This window comes from Aethina tumida, chromosome 1 (genome assembly GCF_024364675.1).
Source record: "Aethina tumida isolate Nest 87 chromosome 1, icAetTumi1.1, whole genome shotgun sequence".
Taxonomy (NCBI): Eukaryota; Metazoa; Arthropoda; class Insecta; order Coleoptera; family Nitidulidae; genus Aethina; species Aethina tumida.
Window position 1 is genome coordinate 5,995,895 of NC_065435.1, and position 18,091 is coordinate 6,013,985.

The 18,091-nt window shown below is 23.1% G+C and overlaps 1 protein-coding gene across 9 annotated transcripts in view; it reads right to left on the reverse strand.

The window, feature by feature from the left end:
- Window positions 1-18,091, reverse strand: part of LOC109594906 (ensconsin-like) — a 45,568-nt gene that overhangs the window by 15,475 nt on the left and 12,002 nt on the right. For 2 of the 9 annotated variants that reach the window (XR_007547091.1, XM_049961966.1), the window contains exon 1: window positions 3,799-4,141. The exons of 2 other annotated variants lie outside the window; for them this stretch is intronic. Coding sequence is in view for 6 of the 7 variants with exons in the window: in XM_049961966.1 (XP_049817923.1) it covers window positions 3,799-3,952 (154 nt within the window). In the remaining variant the exon portion in view is untranslated. Of the gene's footprint in view, window positions 1-3,798; window positions 4,142-18,091 lie in introns of those variants that run through there. 5 more of the 9 variants (XM_020010173.2, XM_049961963.1, XM_049961962.1 and 2 more) reach the window with 4 other exon arrangements.

The following is an 18,091-nucleotide window of genomic DNA, read 5'->3' on the forward strand; positions in this document are numbered from 1 at the left end:
TGATTATTGAAATTTATCGTTGACAATGAAAGTTTTTAACTCTAAAAAAAATGTGTGTTATCCAAAAAAATGAATGATAAGCCCATTGATTATAACATAGCATAGGAAACCAGTTGATATCAAGACCAGTCACGGAAAACCCCAAAAATGTCAATTGGATCTAAGTTACTGTTTGTATTGTGGGTTCTATTTATTATTTATTCATGGAATGAGCCAAATGCTGTTTAAGACTGTGGAAATTAACAATTAAAATTTCATCATTCATAAAGGTTGAATGGGATTTGATAAAAGTTTCCTTCGGTCAAAAACTGTTAAAAAATAATCAGGAAATTTGCATTTTTTATAATCTACAACTTGATTCAATGTGAATTACTGTTTTTTTAATTAATTAAAACGTATGAATATATCTCGAATAATAACGAATATTATTATATTTATCCGTTGGATTTGACTAAACCAAAATTACAGAAGAAATTCTCAAAATTATAATTTAATGTTGAAATTTAATAGTGTTTGAAAAAGATAAACATAAACATGAAATGTAAATGGAATGAAATATTTCTTTATTTAAAAAAAACACATAAAAAATATAAATAAATAAATATCTTTATGTAAATTATTTTACATTTTTGATAATTTAAATAAAAAAGTCATTAACGTAATTATAGTTATTTAAATAAAAAATAAATATTCTTATGTTTCTTCTATTCTATTCTTAATTAAAATAAATTGTTTAAAATATATTTTTAAATTAAACATATTTGTCATTAAAAAAATGGTGTTTAGGATATTGGAAATTAAGAAATAAAATTTTACAATACATAAATATTGAAATCGAATGTAAAATATCGAATTTAAAAATATTGTGATCATTAATTTTATACCAGTTTTTCAATTTAATTATTGTTTTTTAATTACTTAATGCTTTGAATACGATTTTATATTTATTCAAGGGATTTGAATAAGTTACAAATATTTGGGAAACTCTTTAATTAACGATAAATTTCAGTTGTGAATCCAAATATAATTAAATCTGTGATTAAAAATGTCTATTTAAAAAATTACAGTTATAAAATAATGTATATTATGCAATTATTATCAATTATTTAAGTAAAAAATAATTATATTATTCTAGAAACATTTATTTTGACAAACAAAAATTGTTTTACTACTGAGAAAAATAAGTAAAATTTTATAATCTAGAAATGTTGAAATCCAATATAAAATATAATAAAAAAACATATTTCGAAAATCGGAGAACTACACAATTAACAATATTCTAATTATAATCATTGATTTATTGTGACATTTTATTACAATTATTTTTTTTTCAATTAATTTTAAAAATATATGTTTTGATTATTTTAAAATCTATAAATATTTACTTCAAAAAATATAATTTTGAAGCTACGAATAAAAGGAATATTTTATATAAATATTATGGAACAAAATATTGTTAATATTCAATTAAATGCTTATATTTTATATTTATTCATAGGATTTGAATAAGCCAAAAATATTTAGGAAACTAACAATGAAAACTTTTTAATCCATTAGCGATGAAATTCAGTTGTGACTGAAAAATGTAAATGTAAATATTGAATTCGAATGAAATGAAATATTTATTTGTTTAAAAAAACGTCTGTTTAAAATATTGTATAGTTAAAATGATAAATAAATGAATTTATGTACATATTTTAATAAATTGAAATAAAATAAATATTATTGTAAAAAACAGTATTTTTCTATTATAATCTATTAAAGTTGGAATCAAAATATTTCGTCCAGTCCAAAATAGTTAAAAAATAAGAAAAAAATATATTTGGAACATTGGGACTAGAAATATTTACTTGATATATATTTAAATTAAACAATATTTTTGTTGCTATAAAAATGCTGTTGAAAACTTTGGAATTAATAAATTCAAATATTATAATTATTAATGTTAAAATCAAATTTAAAATGTTTTAATTAACTTAAAAAATAGATGTTTTTGATTATTCCACAAATATTTACTTCAAAAACACAATTTTGTTTATACAAATTGAAAAAATATTCTATATATTATCCATATGAAATACTATAGAACAAAATATTGTTCATATTTCATTTAATGTTTGTGTTTTATATTTATTAATGGGATTCGAATAAGTCAAAAATATTTAGGAAACTGACAAATTAATCTTTTTAATCCTTTAATTATGAAATTTAGTTGTGACAGAAAAATGTACCATAAATATTAAATTAAAACGTAACAAAATATTTATTTGTTGTCTATTTTTGTTGGAAATATTTTTAAATTAAATTCGTTTTTTGCCATTTGTACCGCAGAAGTTAATAAATTTAATTTTATAAACTACTATAATTATAATTTTTTAACTAAGTATTTATGATTATTTAAAATTAAATAAATATTTATTCTACTTCATTCATTTAATGTATGTGTTTTATATTAGTTGAATAAGCCAAAAATACTTAGAAACTTTGTAAATTAATTTTTTTAATCCATTAACGATAAATTTCAGACGTGAATATGAATGTAAATATTAACATATCCAAATGTAATAAAATATTTATTTGTTTAAGAATCTTTGTTTAAAAAATTAGAGTTAAAAAACAAATGAATCTATTTATGTAATTATTAAAAATTTAATATTTTTTATTATATTCTATTTTGATTATATAATATTAAATAATAAAATATATTTTAAAAAATGTTCAATGTTTTATTTAGTTATAAATTTATATTTATATAATTATGAACAAATTTATGATTTATATTTTATGTTCACCAAGATACATTTTGTTAAATCATTAAATCGTTTAATATTGATTTTATCATTACAAATTTTTAATTCAATTTAACTTTAACAGTAATTTAAAATCAATATAAATAATTATAACTATAATTTATCAGCTTCTTTAGTTTATTTTATCCCAAAATAATGAAAAAAATTCTTTCTTTCATCAAATTATTTTATTTCATTATTAGTGAAAAATTGTGGTTTATAGAATTAAATCATTCAGTATAGTATATTTTAATTTATTTTTTAATAAAACGTCTATTTCTAATTTATTATACTGATGATTCAAATAAAAACGTCATCAGTATAATTATAACTTTTTAAGGAAAATATACGTTACTAGTTATCTATTTATATTTTTATCGTAGTGGAAATATTTACGTTGATAATTTTTTTTAAATTAATCAACATTTTTATTATCACATAAAATTGTTACTTTGTACACTGGGCAAAATATGGAATTTCATACCAACATTTTTTCTTAGATGGTTAATAAAACGTTTGTAACATTTTTAGTCGTTTTTTATATATTTTGTCTATTTACAAGTAAATAAATCATAAGCAACATATAATAATAATATCAATTTTAGGGACTTCACTAAATTGATCATCATCATCATCACCAAGATATTTTAATTTGTTTCGAGACACGAACAAGTCTTATTAGAAAATAATAAAATGCTTGTAGCAACTGTGCAATTATAAACAAATTTTAATTGCTTTAATTATTGTTTTATCATTCACAAACTACTTATTTTGCAATTACCACATAATTGGTCAGTGTGTTCGACGTACGTTTATCCACACACACAATTTTGATAACAAGGCTAAAAAACCATGTGTCTTAAACACAAGTGAACGATTGTAAACAAATAAACAAACAACCTCAAGCTATATTAGGCAAGAACCATTCGTACGATTCGAGAACACCTGAAGGATCTATCGGTATCACCCACAACCACCGCACACAACATCGGCATCACATAATTAATACCTGCGTCCGTTTTAACGTTGGGTTTTTGAAAATTTTTATTGTACCGACGCACTTTCACCAAATCACTGTGCGCCACATTCTCCGAAGACAGCGACTTGATCAGGATGGTCCTCAAGTAGTTGAGGCTGTCGGTGTTCAGGGGTTCGGGACCCATGTCTCGCTAATGTATAAAAAAAAAAAATGATAAGTGAACTCGTTGCTCTCGTGCCTCTCGTCAAAGTGCGCCGGGCCACGCGGTCCGCCGCTACATTTGTCCAAACACAAAAACACAAACGCACCGACTAAACTAAAATCGACGGGGCTCCGCCGCCGATCGCGCACCGATAGATAAAAGTTTACGAAGTGTATTACGATGGAAACCTGCGCAAAATCATTGGGAGCAATAATCATGACCCTGGACGGTGGCGGGTTCCATAATCAGCGGTGACAAATGCCAATGTGCATGGTTGTTTGTGACGTTTGTTGGGGAAACGAGGGAAATCTTTGCGTTTCCTGTACTGTTCGCGACTCGGCGGGGTATACCGGGGTGTGCGAGTAAATTGCCTTTACAAGAGAAATTAAAGACACGTTCGTTATGAATTATTGAAATTAACTGTGAAATTTTATTGGGACGTTCTGAAACAATTTATTGCGTTATTACCGATAAAATTAGCCATAAAAAGTGTTTATGGCTACCAAGCAATAAATAAAGTTAATATGTAGTTGATTTCAATTGATAATCTTAAATTAGATATATATGTTAAAAATGATTGTTTTTTGAGATCATTAAACATCATTATACAAAATATATATTGAATTTTTTTATAAAAAGATAATGAATAACTAAAATTGCATTAAATAATTAAAAATAATTAAATTATATCCAGATATTTAAGAGTACGAAAATTATTTTCCAAACAAAATATTAATAATTAAGTCAGATACAGAAATCGTTGAAATAAAGAAAAAAAAATAAAATATATTCTTAATTTTATTTACACGATTTTTGTTCATAAAAACATTTAATTATTACAAATATTTATTTGAACTAAATTTAAATTCTCTGATTTATTTTAAAATTTATTTAGATATTTTTATTTATTCACTTTTGTTTATCGAATTATTTTATTTATTTCAATTTATAATTGTTTAAATTTGTTATATAAGTTAATACTGATTTACTTATTACAAATGTTTTTTATATAAATAATATTTCAATTTTGTTTTATTAATTTTTTTAATTTTAATTGTAAAATATATATTAAATTTTTCTTTTTTTAACTTTAGATGATTTTTTTTCATATTCTGAATTAAAATATTAATTTATCAACTAAATTATGATTATAAATATTTATTTTAACTAAATTTAATCTGTCTGATTCTACAATTTATTTAAATATTTTTATTTATTAATTTTTATTTGTCAAATTATTTTGTATATTTCAATTAGTTGAAATTTTTGTAATTTAATTTATTAAATTTATTTATTACAAATATTTTTTTACGTACTCTGAAATAAAATACTAATTTTGTGGCCATATAAATAATATTTTCAATTTCTTTTTTTTTTTTAATTCTAGATGTTTTTTTTTTTTTGCACTGACTAAAAATAGTGTTTTAAAGACCAAAAATATAATATAATATAAATTTAAATTGATTTGTTATAAAATTTATTTAGATATTTTTATTTATTAATTTTTGTTTATCAAGTTATTTTACTTTTTCCAATTTGTTGTATAATAATCCAATAATTTTATATAATTTAATTTATTGAATTATTTAATAATTATTTAGTTATTACAAATATTTTTTACGAACTCTGAATAAAATCCTAATTGTATGGCCATATAAATAATATTTTAAATTTTTCATTTTTTTTTTTTTTTTTTTTTTTTTGTTTCTAATTTTAGATGATTTTTTACATACTCTGAATATTGTTGTTTATTAATTTTTGTTTGTCAAATTATTTAATTTATTTCAGTTTGTTGTAATTTTTATAAAGTAATTTATTACTTAATTTAATAAATATTCAGTTATTACAAATAATTTTTTACATACTCTGGATAAAATCCTAATTTTGTGACCATATAAATCACATTTTAAGTTAGTTTTATTAATTTTTTAATTTAATTGTAAAATACATTTTAAATTTTTCAATTCTTTTTTAATTTTAGATGATATTTTTAGATTCTGAATTAACATAGCAAATTAAAGATCAAGTAAATTGCCAAAACTGATTGAGTGATATATTTATTTTAATTAAATTTAAATTTAACCTTTATTATAAAATATTTTTATTTACTGATTTTTGATTATCGAATTTTCTTATTTATTTCAATTTATTGTAAATTTTACATATTCTGGATTAAAATAGTAATATACAATATTTTAATTATTATAAATTCTAAAATGTGATAAAAATTTTGTAATTTAATTTATTAAATAATTTTATAAATATTTAGTTTAGTTTAGTAGTTAGCAAATATTTTTATATACTATTTATATAATAATAATATTTTAATTTAGTTTTATTAATTTTTAATTTTAATTGAAAATTAAATTTTACTTTTTTAAGTAATTCCATTCTTTAATTTATTTCAATATTTTTATTTTTCTTTCCTTTTTTTGAAATTTTTTTACATATTCTGCATTAAAATAATAATTTTGAAGCCAAATAAAATAATATTTTTATTATTACAATTTATAATAAATTGTAAAGTTTTCTCTGATTTATACATACAATATCTTTCTAAAATCATAATTTTAATTTGATTAAACAGAATCGAAATACCAATATTTTACATTTACATTATTAATTAGATCATTTATCAGTGATGTAATTAGAACAAGTATTTATTTTAATTTACACACTCTGCAATTAAACAGTAATTTAGTTGCCAAATAAATAATATTTTCATTATTGCAAATATTTATTTGATATGATAATATTCTAATTTTGGGCCATTTTTTTTTCCTTGATTCATACCCATTCAAAATATTAAATATTTTAAATTTTTTCAGTATTTTTTTTAGTTAAAATATTTTATTTATTATAGACATTTACTTAAATAATAAAAAAACGTTTGTTGTTCATAAAATGCAAAATGCATTAAAAAATTATAATAAATATTTTAGTTGAAAAATGATTTTTTAAAGATAATTGAACATCAGTATTATATGAATAAAATATATTACATTATTACTACAAATGATTAAAAATTAATAGTTTAGATCCTATAAAAATTAATAATTAATTAAAAATTAATGACATATCATGTTTTATAACTTTTATTACTAATTTGTACTGTCAAACGTATTATTTATTTATTCTTTAATATATACTTTAAAAGAATTATTTAACAAAGACTTCATTGTGCATTATTATAAAAATTAATAAGTATAGATTGGCATTATTTTTTCTTTTTTTATTACAAAATAAATTTTTATTTACATAAGTAGTAAATAAACTTTTATTTACATAAGTAGGTTATCAAAACCTTCAATAAAACTTATTAATCAAAAAAATGAATAGGTAAAAAACGTTTTATGTAATTACTATAATTAAATATTTGCTGCAATGTTAAAGAAACAAGAAGAGACGTTCTAATAGAAAGAAGAAATGATTCAACAAAGGAAGTACCATTCCAATGAAATCACGTCCTTCACCAACATCTTAATCCGTAGAAAATCGTCGGAATTTAAAACCACGTCAACTACAAATCTAAAAGTTACATATCTACGTTTACTTCTAAAGTCTAAGAACTAATTTCCCCTTGACCATATTTGGTGAAAAACCTTGCTAATGTCGGGTTAAAGGAAAAGTAATTTACGTTTTTGATTCATGATTTATTTGAATGAACTTGTAAATTATATTTTAACATTTTTGTTTATTTTGTGCTTTGATACTATTTATTTTATTCTTATTATATTTGGGTTCAAAATGGTGGATTCAAGTGCAAATTTACTTTGTGAGTTCATAAATCAGCTTAAACTAACAGAAGCTGAACGTCGCCTTCGCAATACATTTTGATCAGAGACAGTAAGTGATGAAGTCGCATCATGCTTGTCTCGATGTGCAACAAGTTTGGAAATAGGCCAGTCATTAAAATGCGATGAATCAACCGTTAGAAGGAGGCTTCATGTAATGGATTTCATCAAAAAGTTAGGGGCAAATGGATTGCACGTAAATGAAGTGAGTTTGACAATTGTCAATTCTCTCCATGCACGCAAAGTAAATAAGTATTTTATTGATTGTATTGTTGTAAGAGCTGAAACATGAGTTAATTAAGCAATTCTCGTCTGTCTGAACAATTGGTTGAAGGTTGTAAACTTGGTTGAACAGTCTCAAGCCATGATTTTGATAACTAGGCCAAATCATCAATGTAATTGTTTATTGCCAGCAAATGAGTACCCAGCTTCTTTAGACAATAGAAAAGATGTTCTGCTTCTTCATGAGAACGCAAATGGAAGCTTCAAAATGTTAAATGGGAATGTAACTATTTATTTATTTTTGACATTGTTCAATTTTTTACTTAGTAAACAGTTTAATTCTGAAGGTCCAAATTAAGGATAATATTTTCTTCAGTGCCAAGAACCCAGAATTTCTATCTCATGACAAATTTACTTGTAGAAGATTGATTATTTTGATGAATAAAAGATAATATACATGGTGTTTGGTAATTTCGTTTGCTTTTCTTCTACTTTAAAGGATAAAATAGAGTAGAATAGACGGTTTAATTCTGCAATGAGGTCCGAACTAAGGATGATCTTTTCTTCAATGCCAAGAACCCAGAATTTTTATCTCGTGACATGGATTTGCTTATAGAAAATTGATTATTTTGATGAATAAAAGATAATATACAAGGTGTTTGGTACTTTCGTTTGCTTTTCTCTTACATTAAAGGATAAAATAGAATAGAATAGACGGTTTAATTCTGTAATGAGGTCCAAACTAAAGATGATCTTTTCTTCAGTGCCAAGAACCCAGAAATTTTATCTCCTGACATGGATTTGCTTCTAGAAAATTGATTATTTTGATGAATAAAAGATAATATACAGGGTGTTTGGTACTTTCGTTTACTTTTCTTCTACTTTAAAGGAGAAAATAGAATATAATAGACGGTTAATTCTGTAATGAGGTCCAAATTAAGGATGATCTTTTCTTCAGTGCCAAGAACCCAGAAATTTTATCTCCTGACATGGATTTGCTTTTAGAAGATTGATTATTTTGATGAATAAAAGATAATATACAGGGTGTTTGGTACTTTCGTTTGCTTTTCTTCTACTTTAAAGGAGAAAATAGAATATAATAGACGGTTTAATTCTGTAATGAGGTCCAAACTAAGGATGATCTTTTCTTCAGTGCCAAGAACCCAGAAATTTTATCTCCTGACATGGATTTGCTTTTAGAAGATTGATTATTTTGATGAATAAAAGATAATATATAGGGTGTTTGGTACTTTCGTTTGCTTTTCTTCTACTTTAAAGGAGAAAATAGAATATAATAGACGGTTAATTCTGTAATGAGGTCCAAACTAAGGATGATCTTTTCTTCAGTGCCAAGAACCCAGAATTTTTATCTCATGACATAGATTTGCTTATAGAAGATTGATTATTTTGATCAATAAAAGATAATATACAAGGTGTTTGGTACTTTCGTTTGCTTTTCTCTTACATTAAAGGATAAAATAGAATAGAATAGACGGATTAATTCTGTAATGAGGTCCAAACTAAGGATGATCTTTTCTTCAGTGCCAAGAACCCAGAAATTTTATCTCGTGACATGAATTTGCTTGTAGAAGATTGATTACTTTGATGAAAAAAAGATAATATACAGGGTGTTTGGTACTTGCTTTTCTCCTACTTTAAAGGATAAAATAGAATAGAAAAGACGGTTTAATTGTGTAATGAGGTCCAAACTAATGATGATCTTTTCTTCAGTGACAAGAACCCAGAATTTTTATCTCATGACATAGATTTGCTTGTAGAAGATTGATTATTTTGATCAATAAAAGATAATATACAAGGTGTTTGGTACTTTCGTTTGCTTTTCTCTTACATTAAAGGATAAAATAGAATAGAATAGACGGTTTAATTCTGTAATGAGGTCCAAACTAAAGATGATCTTTTCTTCAGTGCCAAGAACCCAGAAATTTTATCTCCTGACATGGATTTGCTTCTAGAAAATTGATTATTTTGATGAATAAAAGATAATATACAGGGTGTTTGGTACTTTCGTTTACTTTTCTTCTACTTTAAAGGAGAAAATAGAATATAATAGACGGTTAATTCTGTAATGAGGTCCAAATTAAGGATGATCTTTTCTTCAGTGCCAAGAACCCAGAAATTTTATCTCCTGACATGGATTTGCTTTTAGAAGATTGATTATTTTGATGAATAAAAGATAATATACAGGGTGTTTGGTACTTTCGTTTGCTTTTCTTCTACTTTAAAGGAGAAAATAGAATATAATAGACGGTTTAATTCTGTAATGAGGTCCAAACTAAGGATGATCTTTTCTTCAGTGCCAAGAACCCAGAAATTTTATCTCCTGACATGGATTTGCTTTTAGAAGATTGATTATTTTGATGAATAAAAGATAATATATAGGGTGTTTGGTACTTTCGTTTGCTTTTCTTCTACTTTAAAGGAGAAAATAGAATATAATAGACGGTTAATTCTGTAATGAGGTCCAAACTAAGGATGATCTTTTCTTCAGTGCCAAGAACCCAGAATTTTTATCTCATGACATAGATTTGCTTATAGAAGATTGATTATTTTGATCAATAAAAGATAATATACAAGGTGTTTGGTACTTTCGTTTGCTTTTCTCTTACATTAAAGGATAAAATAGAATAGAATAGACGGATTAATTCTGTAATGAGGTCCAAACTAAGGATGATCTTTTCTTCAGTGCCAAGAACCCAGAAATTTTATCTCGTGACATGAATTTGCTTGTAGAAGATTGATTACTTTGATGAAAAAAAGATAATATACAGGGTGTTTGGTACTTGCTTTTCTCCTACTTTAAAGGATAAAATAGAATAGAAAAGACGGTTTAATTGTGTAATGAGGTCCAAACTAATGATGATCTTTTCTTCAGTGACAAGAACCCAGAATTTTTATCTCATGACATAGATTTGCTTGTAGAAGATTGATTATTTTGATCAATAAAAGATAATATACAAGGTGTTTGGTACTTTCGTTTGCTTTTCTCTTACATTAAAGGATAAAATAGAATAGAATAGACGGATTAATTCTGTAATGAGGTCCAAACTAAGGATGATCTTTTCTTCAGTGCCAAGAACCCAGAAATTTTATCTCCTGACATGGATTTGCTTCTAGAAGATTGATTATTTTGATGAATAAAAGATAATATACAGGGTGTTTAGTACTTTCGTTTGCTTTTCTCTTACATTAAAGGATAAAATAGAATAGAATAGACGGTTTAATTCTGTAATGAGGTCCAAACTAAGGATGATCTTTCCTTCAGTGCCAAGAACCCAGAATTCTTATCTCGTAGCATAGATTTACTTGTAGAATATTGATTATTTTAATGAAGAAAAGATAATATGCATGGTGTTTCGTAATTTCGTTTGTTTTTCTTCTACTTTAAAGGATAAAATAGAGTAGAATAGACGGTTTAATTCTGCAATGAGGTCCGAACTAAGGATGATCTTTTCTTCAATGCCAAGAACCCAGAATTTTTATCTCGTGACATGGATTTGCTTGTAGAAAATTGATTATTTTGATGAATAAAAGATAATATACAAGGTGTTTGGTACTTTCGTTTGCTTTTCTCTTACATTAAAGGATAAAATAGAATAGAATAGACGGTTTAATTCTGTAATGAGGTCCAAACTAAGGATGATCTTTCCTTCAGTACCAAAAACTCAGAATTTTTATCTCGTGACATGAATTTGCTTATAGAAGATTGATTACTTTAATGAAAAAAAGATAATATACAGGGTGTTTGGTACTTGCTTTTCTCCTACTTTAAAGGATAAAATAGAATAGAAAAGACGGTTTAATTGTGTAATGAGGTCCAAACTAATGATGATCTTTTCTTCAGTGCCAAGAACCCAGAATTTTTATCTCATGACATAGATTTGCTTGTAGAAGATTGATTATTTTGATCAATAAAAGATAATCTACAAGGTGTTTGGTACTTTCGTTTGCTTTTCTCTTACATTAAAGGATAAAATAGAATAGAATAGACGGTTTAATTCTATAATGAAGTCCAAACTAAGGATGATCTTTTCTTCAGTGCCAAGAACCCAGAATTTCTATCTCGTGGCATAGATTTACTTGTAGAATATTGATTATTTTAATCAATAAAATATAATAATAAAATATAATATACAGGGTGTTTGGTACTTTTGTCTGCTTTTCTCCTACTTTAAAGGATAAAATAGAATAGAATAAGGTCCAAACTAAGGATCATCTTTTCTTCAGTGCCAAGAAACCAGAATAGAAGTTAATATACAGGGTGTTTGGTACTTTCGTTTACATTTCTCCTACTTTAAAGGACAAAATAGTATAGAATAAACGTTTTAATTCTGTTGAGGAGATATAAATTGAGGGTGAACTTTTCAGTGCCAAGAACCCAGAATTTTTATCTCGTGGCATAAATTTGCTTAAAAATTGTCGAATAAAAATTACATTAAAGATTGTTACATTGTCATAAAGTTAAACATTATAAACGTAAATTACTCTTTCCGCCACCCAACATTATAATATCAGTCAATGTGTGATTGTTTATACAGTGTGCCTCAAACAATACCAAAACAGCTAGACATGAAACAACAAACAACTAACTCATTAAAACGATATTTATTCATTAAAATTAATCATCTCGCGATCGACTCATCCAATTTTTTTCTCTCGAGCGCAGAAGAAGAAAACGTGGGACGCAGAAGAAAATGCGCGTTTCGCCAAGTTGGCGAGATGAAAACGCCCATGAGTCACGTAGTTTGACTCATTAGCACAGGTGTATTCTTTCCTACATGCATACACGCCAATAATTGCCGTACCTCACAATTTGCCATTAATTTGACATTTTTATTATTTATTTTTTCAATTCGTAGAGCATTCAGAGCATGTCGGCCACAATTTATAAAGAGCCAATTGCGTATGCCGCGGCAATTTCGTTGCATATTAATCGTAAAACATTGGATTTTCACTTGCAAGCGATTAAGAGAACGTTTATTATCATAATTGGACGGCTACCGGGACGCATCGGTAAGTCCGTTCTTAATTAGCCCCGACTGGGAACGACGGCTGGGACGTATTCGTTCGTACGATATTTCGGTTCAACCGGGACAAGACACCCGACACGGTTTCGGTCGGAATTGTTGCCGACAAATTAAAAAATAACGAGACCAATAAATAATGTGCGGTTGCGCTTCTTGTTCTCTCGCGCTTTTCTCGTAATTGCCATTTATTTAGTTTAATTGGGAAAAATACCGTATTTTTGTGGCGTGGATTGGCGAGAAGTGTCGCGGAAATCCTGTCGTTTTCGATAATTAAAAAATGTTTATTGCTAACATCGGTCGGTCGTCTTCAAAGGCGACTACACTTCCGACTCTGCTTGTACAACTTGTTTCTCATGTGGATACATGCGAAAATCAATGTTATTTTTGTACTTTCTATTGTTTTCAATTCTATATTTTTATAATCTTTTCCCCTGTATAATTTATTTAAATTGTATTTACCATTTTTAAAATATTTTTCAAAATTTAGTTGTTTTTCTGCTTCAAAAATTTCCAAAATGTTAATTTTAATTAAAAAGTATTTTCTGTAATTAGTATAGTATACAACTAATATTATACTAATTACAAAAAATTTTACTACATTTATACTACAGTATTTTTTAATAATTAATATTAATTTTTATTCTTTTAATTTATATTTTTTACTCCATATGTGTAAATATTAGTTGTATAATTTTAATATTTATAAATTTACTACTGTTTAATTATTATAACAATATTAGTAGAAGTTTAACTGTAGATCTTAAAATAATTTATATATTTTACATTTATGCATACAATTTTAAAAAATCTAACTTTAATATCTATATATTTATTTTTATGTATTTAATTTAATTTATATCTCTATTTTTTATATTTATAATTTTTGCTATTTCAGTAGTTATTATATTAACAATTACTGTTAATAGTTTTATTTTCATGATTTGCCTCTTAAATCTCGATTTGTTAATTTTTATATTTTTTGTTATTTAACATTTATCAATTTAATTTGTACAAATTTACATTAAATTAAATAAAGATTTATTTTATATTTTAGATTTTAATTTCTGTATTTTTTATAATTTGTTCTTATTAAAATTTGATATTTTCATTGAATTCAATTAATTAAATTAATTTTATAAATTTTAGTTGTATTAATTTTAAATTAAAATTTATTAGTTGTATTTTTTCTTAATTTTATCAATTTTAAATATAATTTTATGAATTTTAATTTTATTTTCCACATTTATAGTAAAATATTATTTGGATGTTTAAATATAACTTAAACTTAAATGAGAATAATAATTATTAATTCATTTAATTTTAAATTTTGTGTAATTTATAATTTTTATATTTTAAATTTGTTCTTAAAATTTAATATTCTATCTAATTTTAATATATATTATTTTAGTTTTCTAAATTTAAAATTTATATACAATTTTTCTATTTTAATTTTTTCAATTTTAATTTTTATTTTTGCCATTTTAAAATTTGCTGTTAATATGATTAATTTTAATATTTTACTTTCTGAAATCCACTGTTTTTACGAGATATATTTTCCAGATGTTTATTTACCTTTATAATTTTTTTCTGTATTTTTTATAATTTTAAACACAGTAATTTTAACGTCTATAAAATTTTTATTTTCAATTTTTTCATATATTTTTATTAATTTTAATATATATATAGCCAAAATTTTCTATTTCTATTTTCTCCATAAAATTTTAATTTTAACATTTACTTTTATTAACTTTTTTATCTATTTTTTAATAATTTTACTCTTTTTAATTTAAATAATTTTTGTATTTTTACTTTTACCAATTTAATATCAATAAATTATAAAATTATTTTTAATTAATTATAATTATATAAATTTTAATTTCCCTAATTTTTTTAAGTTCTAATGTTTTTTTTTTTTATTTTAAATTTCTATGAATTCGATTTCAACTACTTTATAGTGTATGTAGTTTTAATTTTAGTAATTAAATAATTTTCTTAAACTGGGATATCTAAGATAATTGTGATACCTTAAATTTAAATAATCTCTATTAATTACATTTTTACAATTTTAAATCTATAGTTTAAATTTATATTTCTGTTTTCTATATAAATTTAATAGTTTAATTTTTAATATATTTTTATAATTTTTATTCTATAGTTTAAATTTATATTTCTATGTTTTATATGTATTGTAAATTTAATAGTTTAATTACTATATTAATTGTTTTAATTAAAATATTTTGATTATTATTATTATTATTATATATTATTTTTAAAATCTATATTTTAATTTATATAATTTTTGTACTTTTACTTTAATTTTATAAATTTTCTTATTTTTAATTAATTAATTATAAATGTATTAATTATAATTGTATAAATATTCACTTTCATTTCAGATTTTTTTTATCATTTTCTGATTTTAAGGTTTTTATTTTTATATTTTAAATTTCTATAATTTCGATTTCAACTACTTTATTTTTAATTTTAATTTTAGTAATTTCATTTACGTTTTTACAATTTTAAATACTCTAATTTTAACGTCTTTATACTTTTTTTTGTATTTAATTTATTCATATATTGTTTTAATTTTAATTCCTATCGTTTAAATTTATATTTCTATTTTTCCTATATAAATGTTAATAAATAATTAATTCTTTTGTTTTAATTGTAATAGTTTAATTTTTAATTTTATTATTATTTTTTTAAATCTATAAATCCATATAAATTTATATCTTTTTAAATCTATAAATCCATATAAATTTAATAATTTTTTAATATTTAGTAAATAATTAATATTAATAAATAATTAATTTGCTATTATTTGCTGTTATTTTTTTTTATTATTTTTTTTTTTCTTTAATTTGTATATTTGAATTTTTTGTATTTTTTATTAAAAAAATGTCTGTAATATTAATTTCGACAATTTTATTTTCATTAAACTTAGCTTTTTTAATGAAAATTTTTGTAGTGAATATTTTTTTTAAGAGAGTCTCAAAAGATTTTAAATAAATATTTATATATTAATAATTTATGTAAACTTTATTAATAAATAAACACATCTCTTCAATTTTATTATTATCATTTTTTTTTAATTTTTTTTATATATTACTATTATTAATTTTAATTACAAAATCTTTAATTTTTATAATTTTAATTTTTATATTTTTTTCATAATTTCAACTTCTCCAACGTGGATGTTTACAATTTAGTTTTCAATTTTAATTTGAAATTTACTGATTTTAATAATTAATTTAGGCTAAGCAGGAGTAATTTGTTAACAAACTTCCTCAACAGTCCCCGTACACCGACCACAATCCGATTTAAATCCGACGCAAACAAGTAAATTAATTGATCACATATCGGTCGCCGTTGAAACCTTCAAACGTGTTAGTTACATAACCGATCAAATTATTCAAATATCTCTGCCACCCATGCAATTCCAGCGATCGAGGAAGACGTATCGGAAACATTTCGAAAACGCCTACCGAAAAACCACAACGTGTGTTACGTTCTCTCTGGCACCGCCAAACGTATGCGACCACTTCTACTCGTATGGCCCGACTCAACGAGGTTTGCGTAACGAATACCGAAAAACCTCGTGTGTTTGTATATCTGTGTGTGTGTGTGGGGAACAGTCAATGAAAGGACGATTGAGTGTGTGTTTACAAATTTTTATTTATGTCGCCAAAATGTCACAGGTGTTATTTTTATTTTGGTCGATGCAACGACTGAATTTTTCACGTTTTGCTCAATTGACCCATGTGTGTGTATGTGTGTGTGTGTGGAAAATGGGAAAGCTACACCATTTCAATTTTACAGCGATTTTACGACTGTCGGTTCACTTTTATGCCGGTTAAAATTTTTACTGCTGCGTTAACAGTTTGTTTACCTGATTCATAATTTCATTGGACGTTTTTGGCAACAAATATGTTTTTTATTTAAATTGCCACCAGAATACTTTTACTTATTTATGTATCAAGCAACTGTTACTTTTCAATTTCCTGTCACCAACGACTTGTAAAACAACACAATCATTTTTATTTCTTTAAGTATGATTAATTTTATGTTGTTCATTACAACAATAATTATTGATTTTATTTTATTTTTAGTATTTAAAACAGTTTTTTTTTGTGATTCATTTTCTTAAAATTACAAGTCATCTTTACGCAAAATTATGTTTTAATGTTCACATAAATATTGATTTGCTAATTTGAAATGTTTATATTTATTTTTATACTTAATTTAAATACACATTTTTTAAATTAACATAAAATTTATTTCACCAATATAATATATGGTTTCAATTTATTAATTTATTGTCATCAATTTTATGTATAGTTTTAATTAATTTTTTATTTTTATCATTCAAATTTAAGAGAAAAATAATTAAATTTTCTTATTTAATTAATATTATTTTTTTTATATTTTACTACATTTTAATTACATAAGGAAAAATTTACTCTTAAAAAGTTAATATCATTCAACTTGTAACTACAACTACAAACATTTTGTAGTTTATTTAATTTAATATATTTTTTTAAGACACATTTTTTATTTTTTGAATTTTTTCAAATTAAAATTCAAATTTATAGTATCACAATAGATATTTTTTAATATATTTTAATATGTAAACTATTTTATTATAATTAATTTTATAAATTTTAGTTTTATTAATTTTAAATTAAAATTTATTTGTTGTATTTCTTCTTAATTTTATCAATTTTAAGTGTAATTTTACGAATTTTAATTTTATTCTCCACATTTATAATAAAACATTTTGGTGCCTATTAATTTTAAATATAACTTAAACTTAAATATGAATATTATTAATTTATTTAATTTAAAAAAAAAATGTGTAATTTATAATTTTTTAAATTATATATTATCTTCAAATGTTATTATTTAATTGGTGTTTTAATTTTAATAAATATTTAATTTCAATAATTTAATTTTTAAATATATATATATATATATATATATATATATATATATATATATATATATATATATATATATATATATATTTATTTTCCAATTTAGACTTTATTTTATTTATGTAT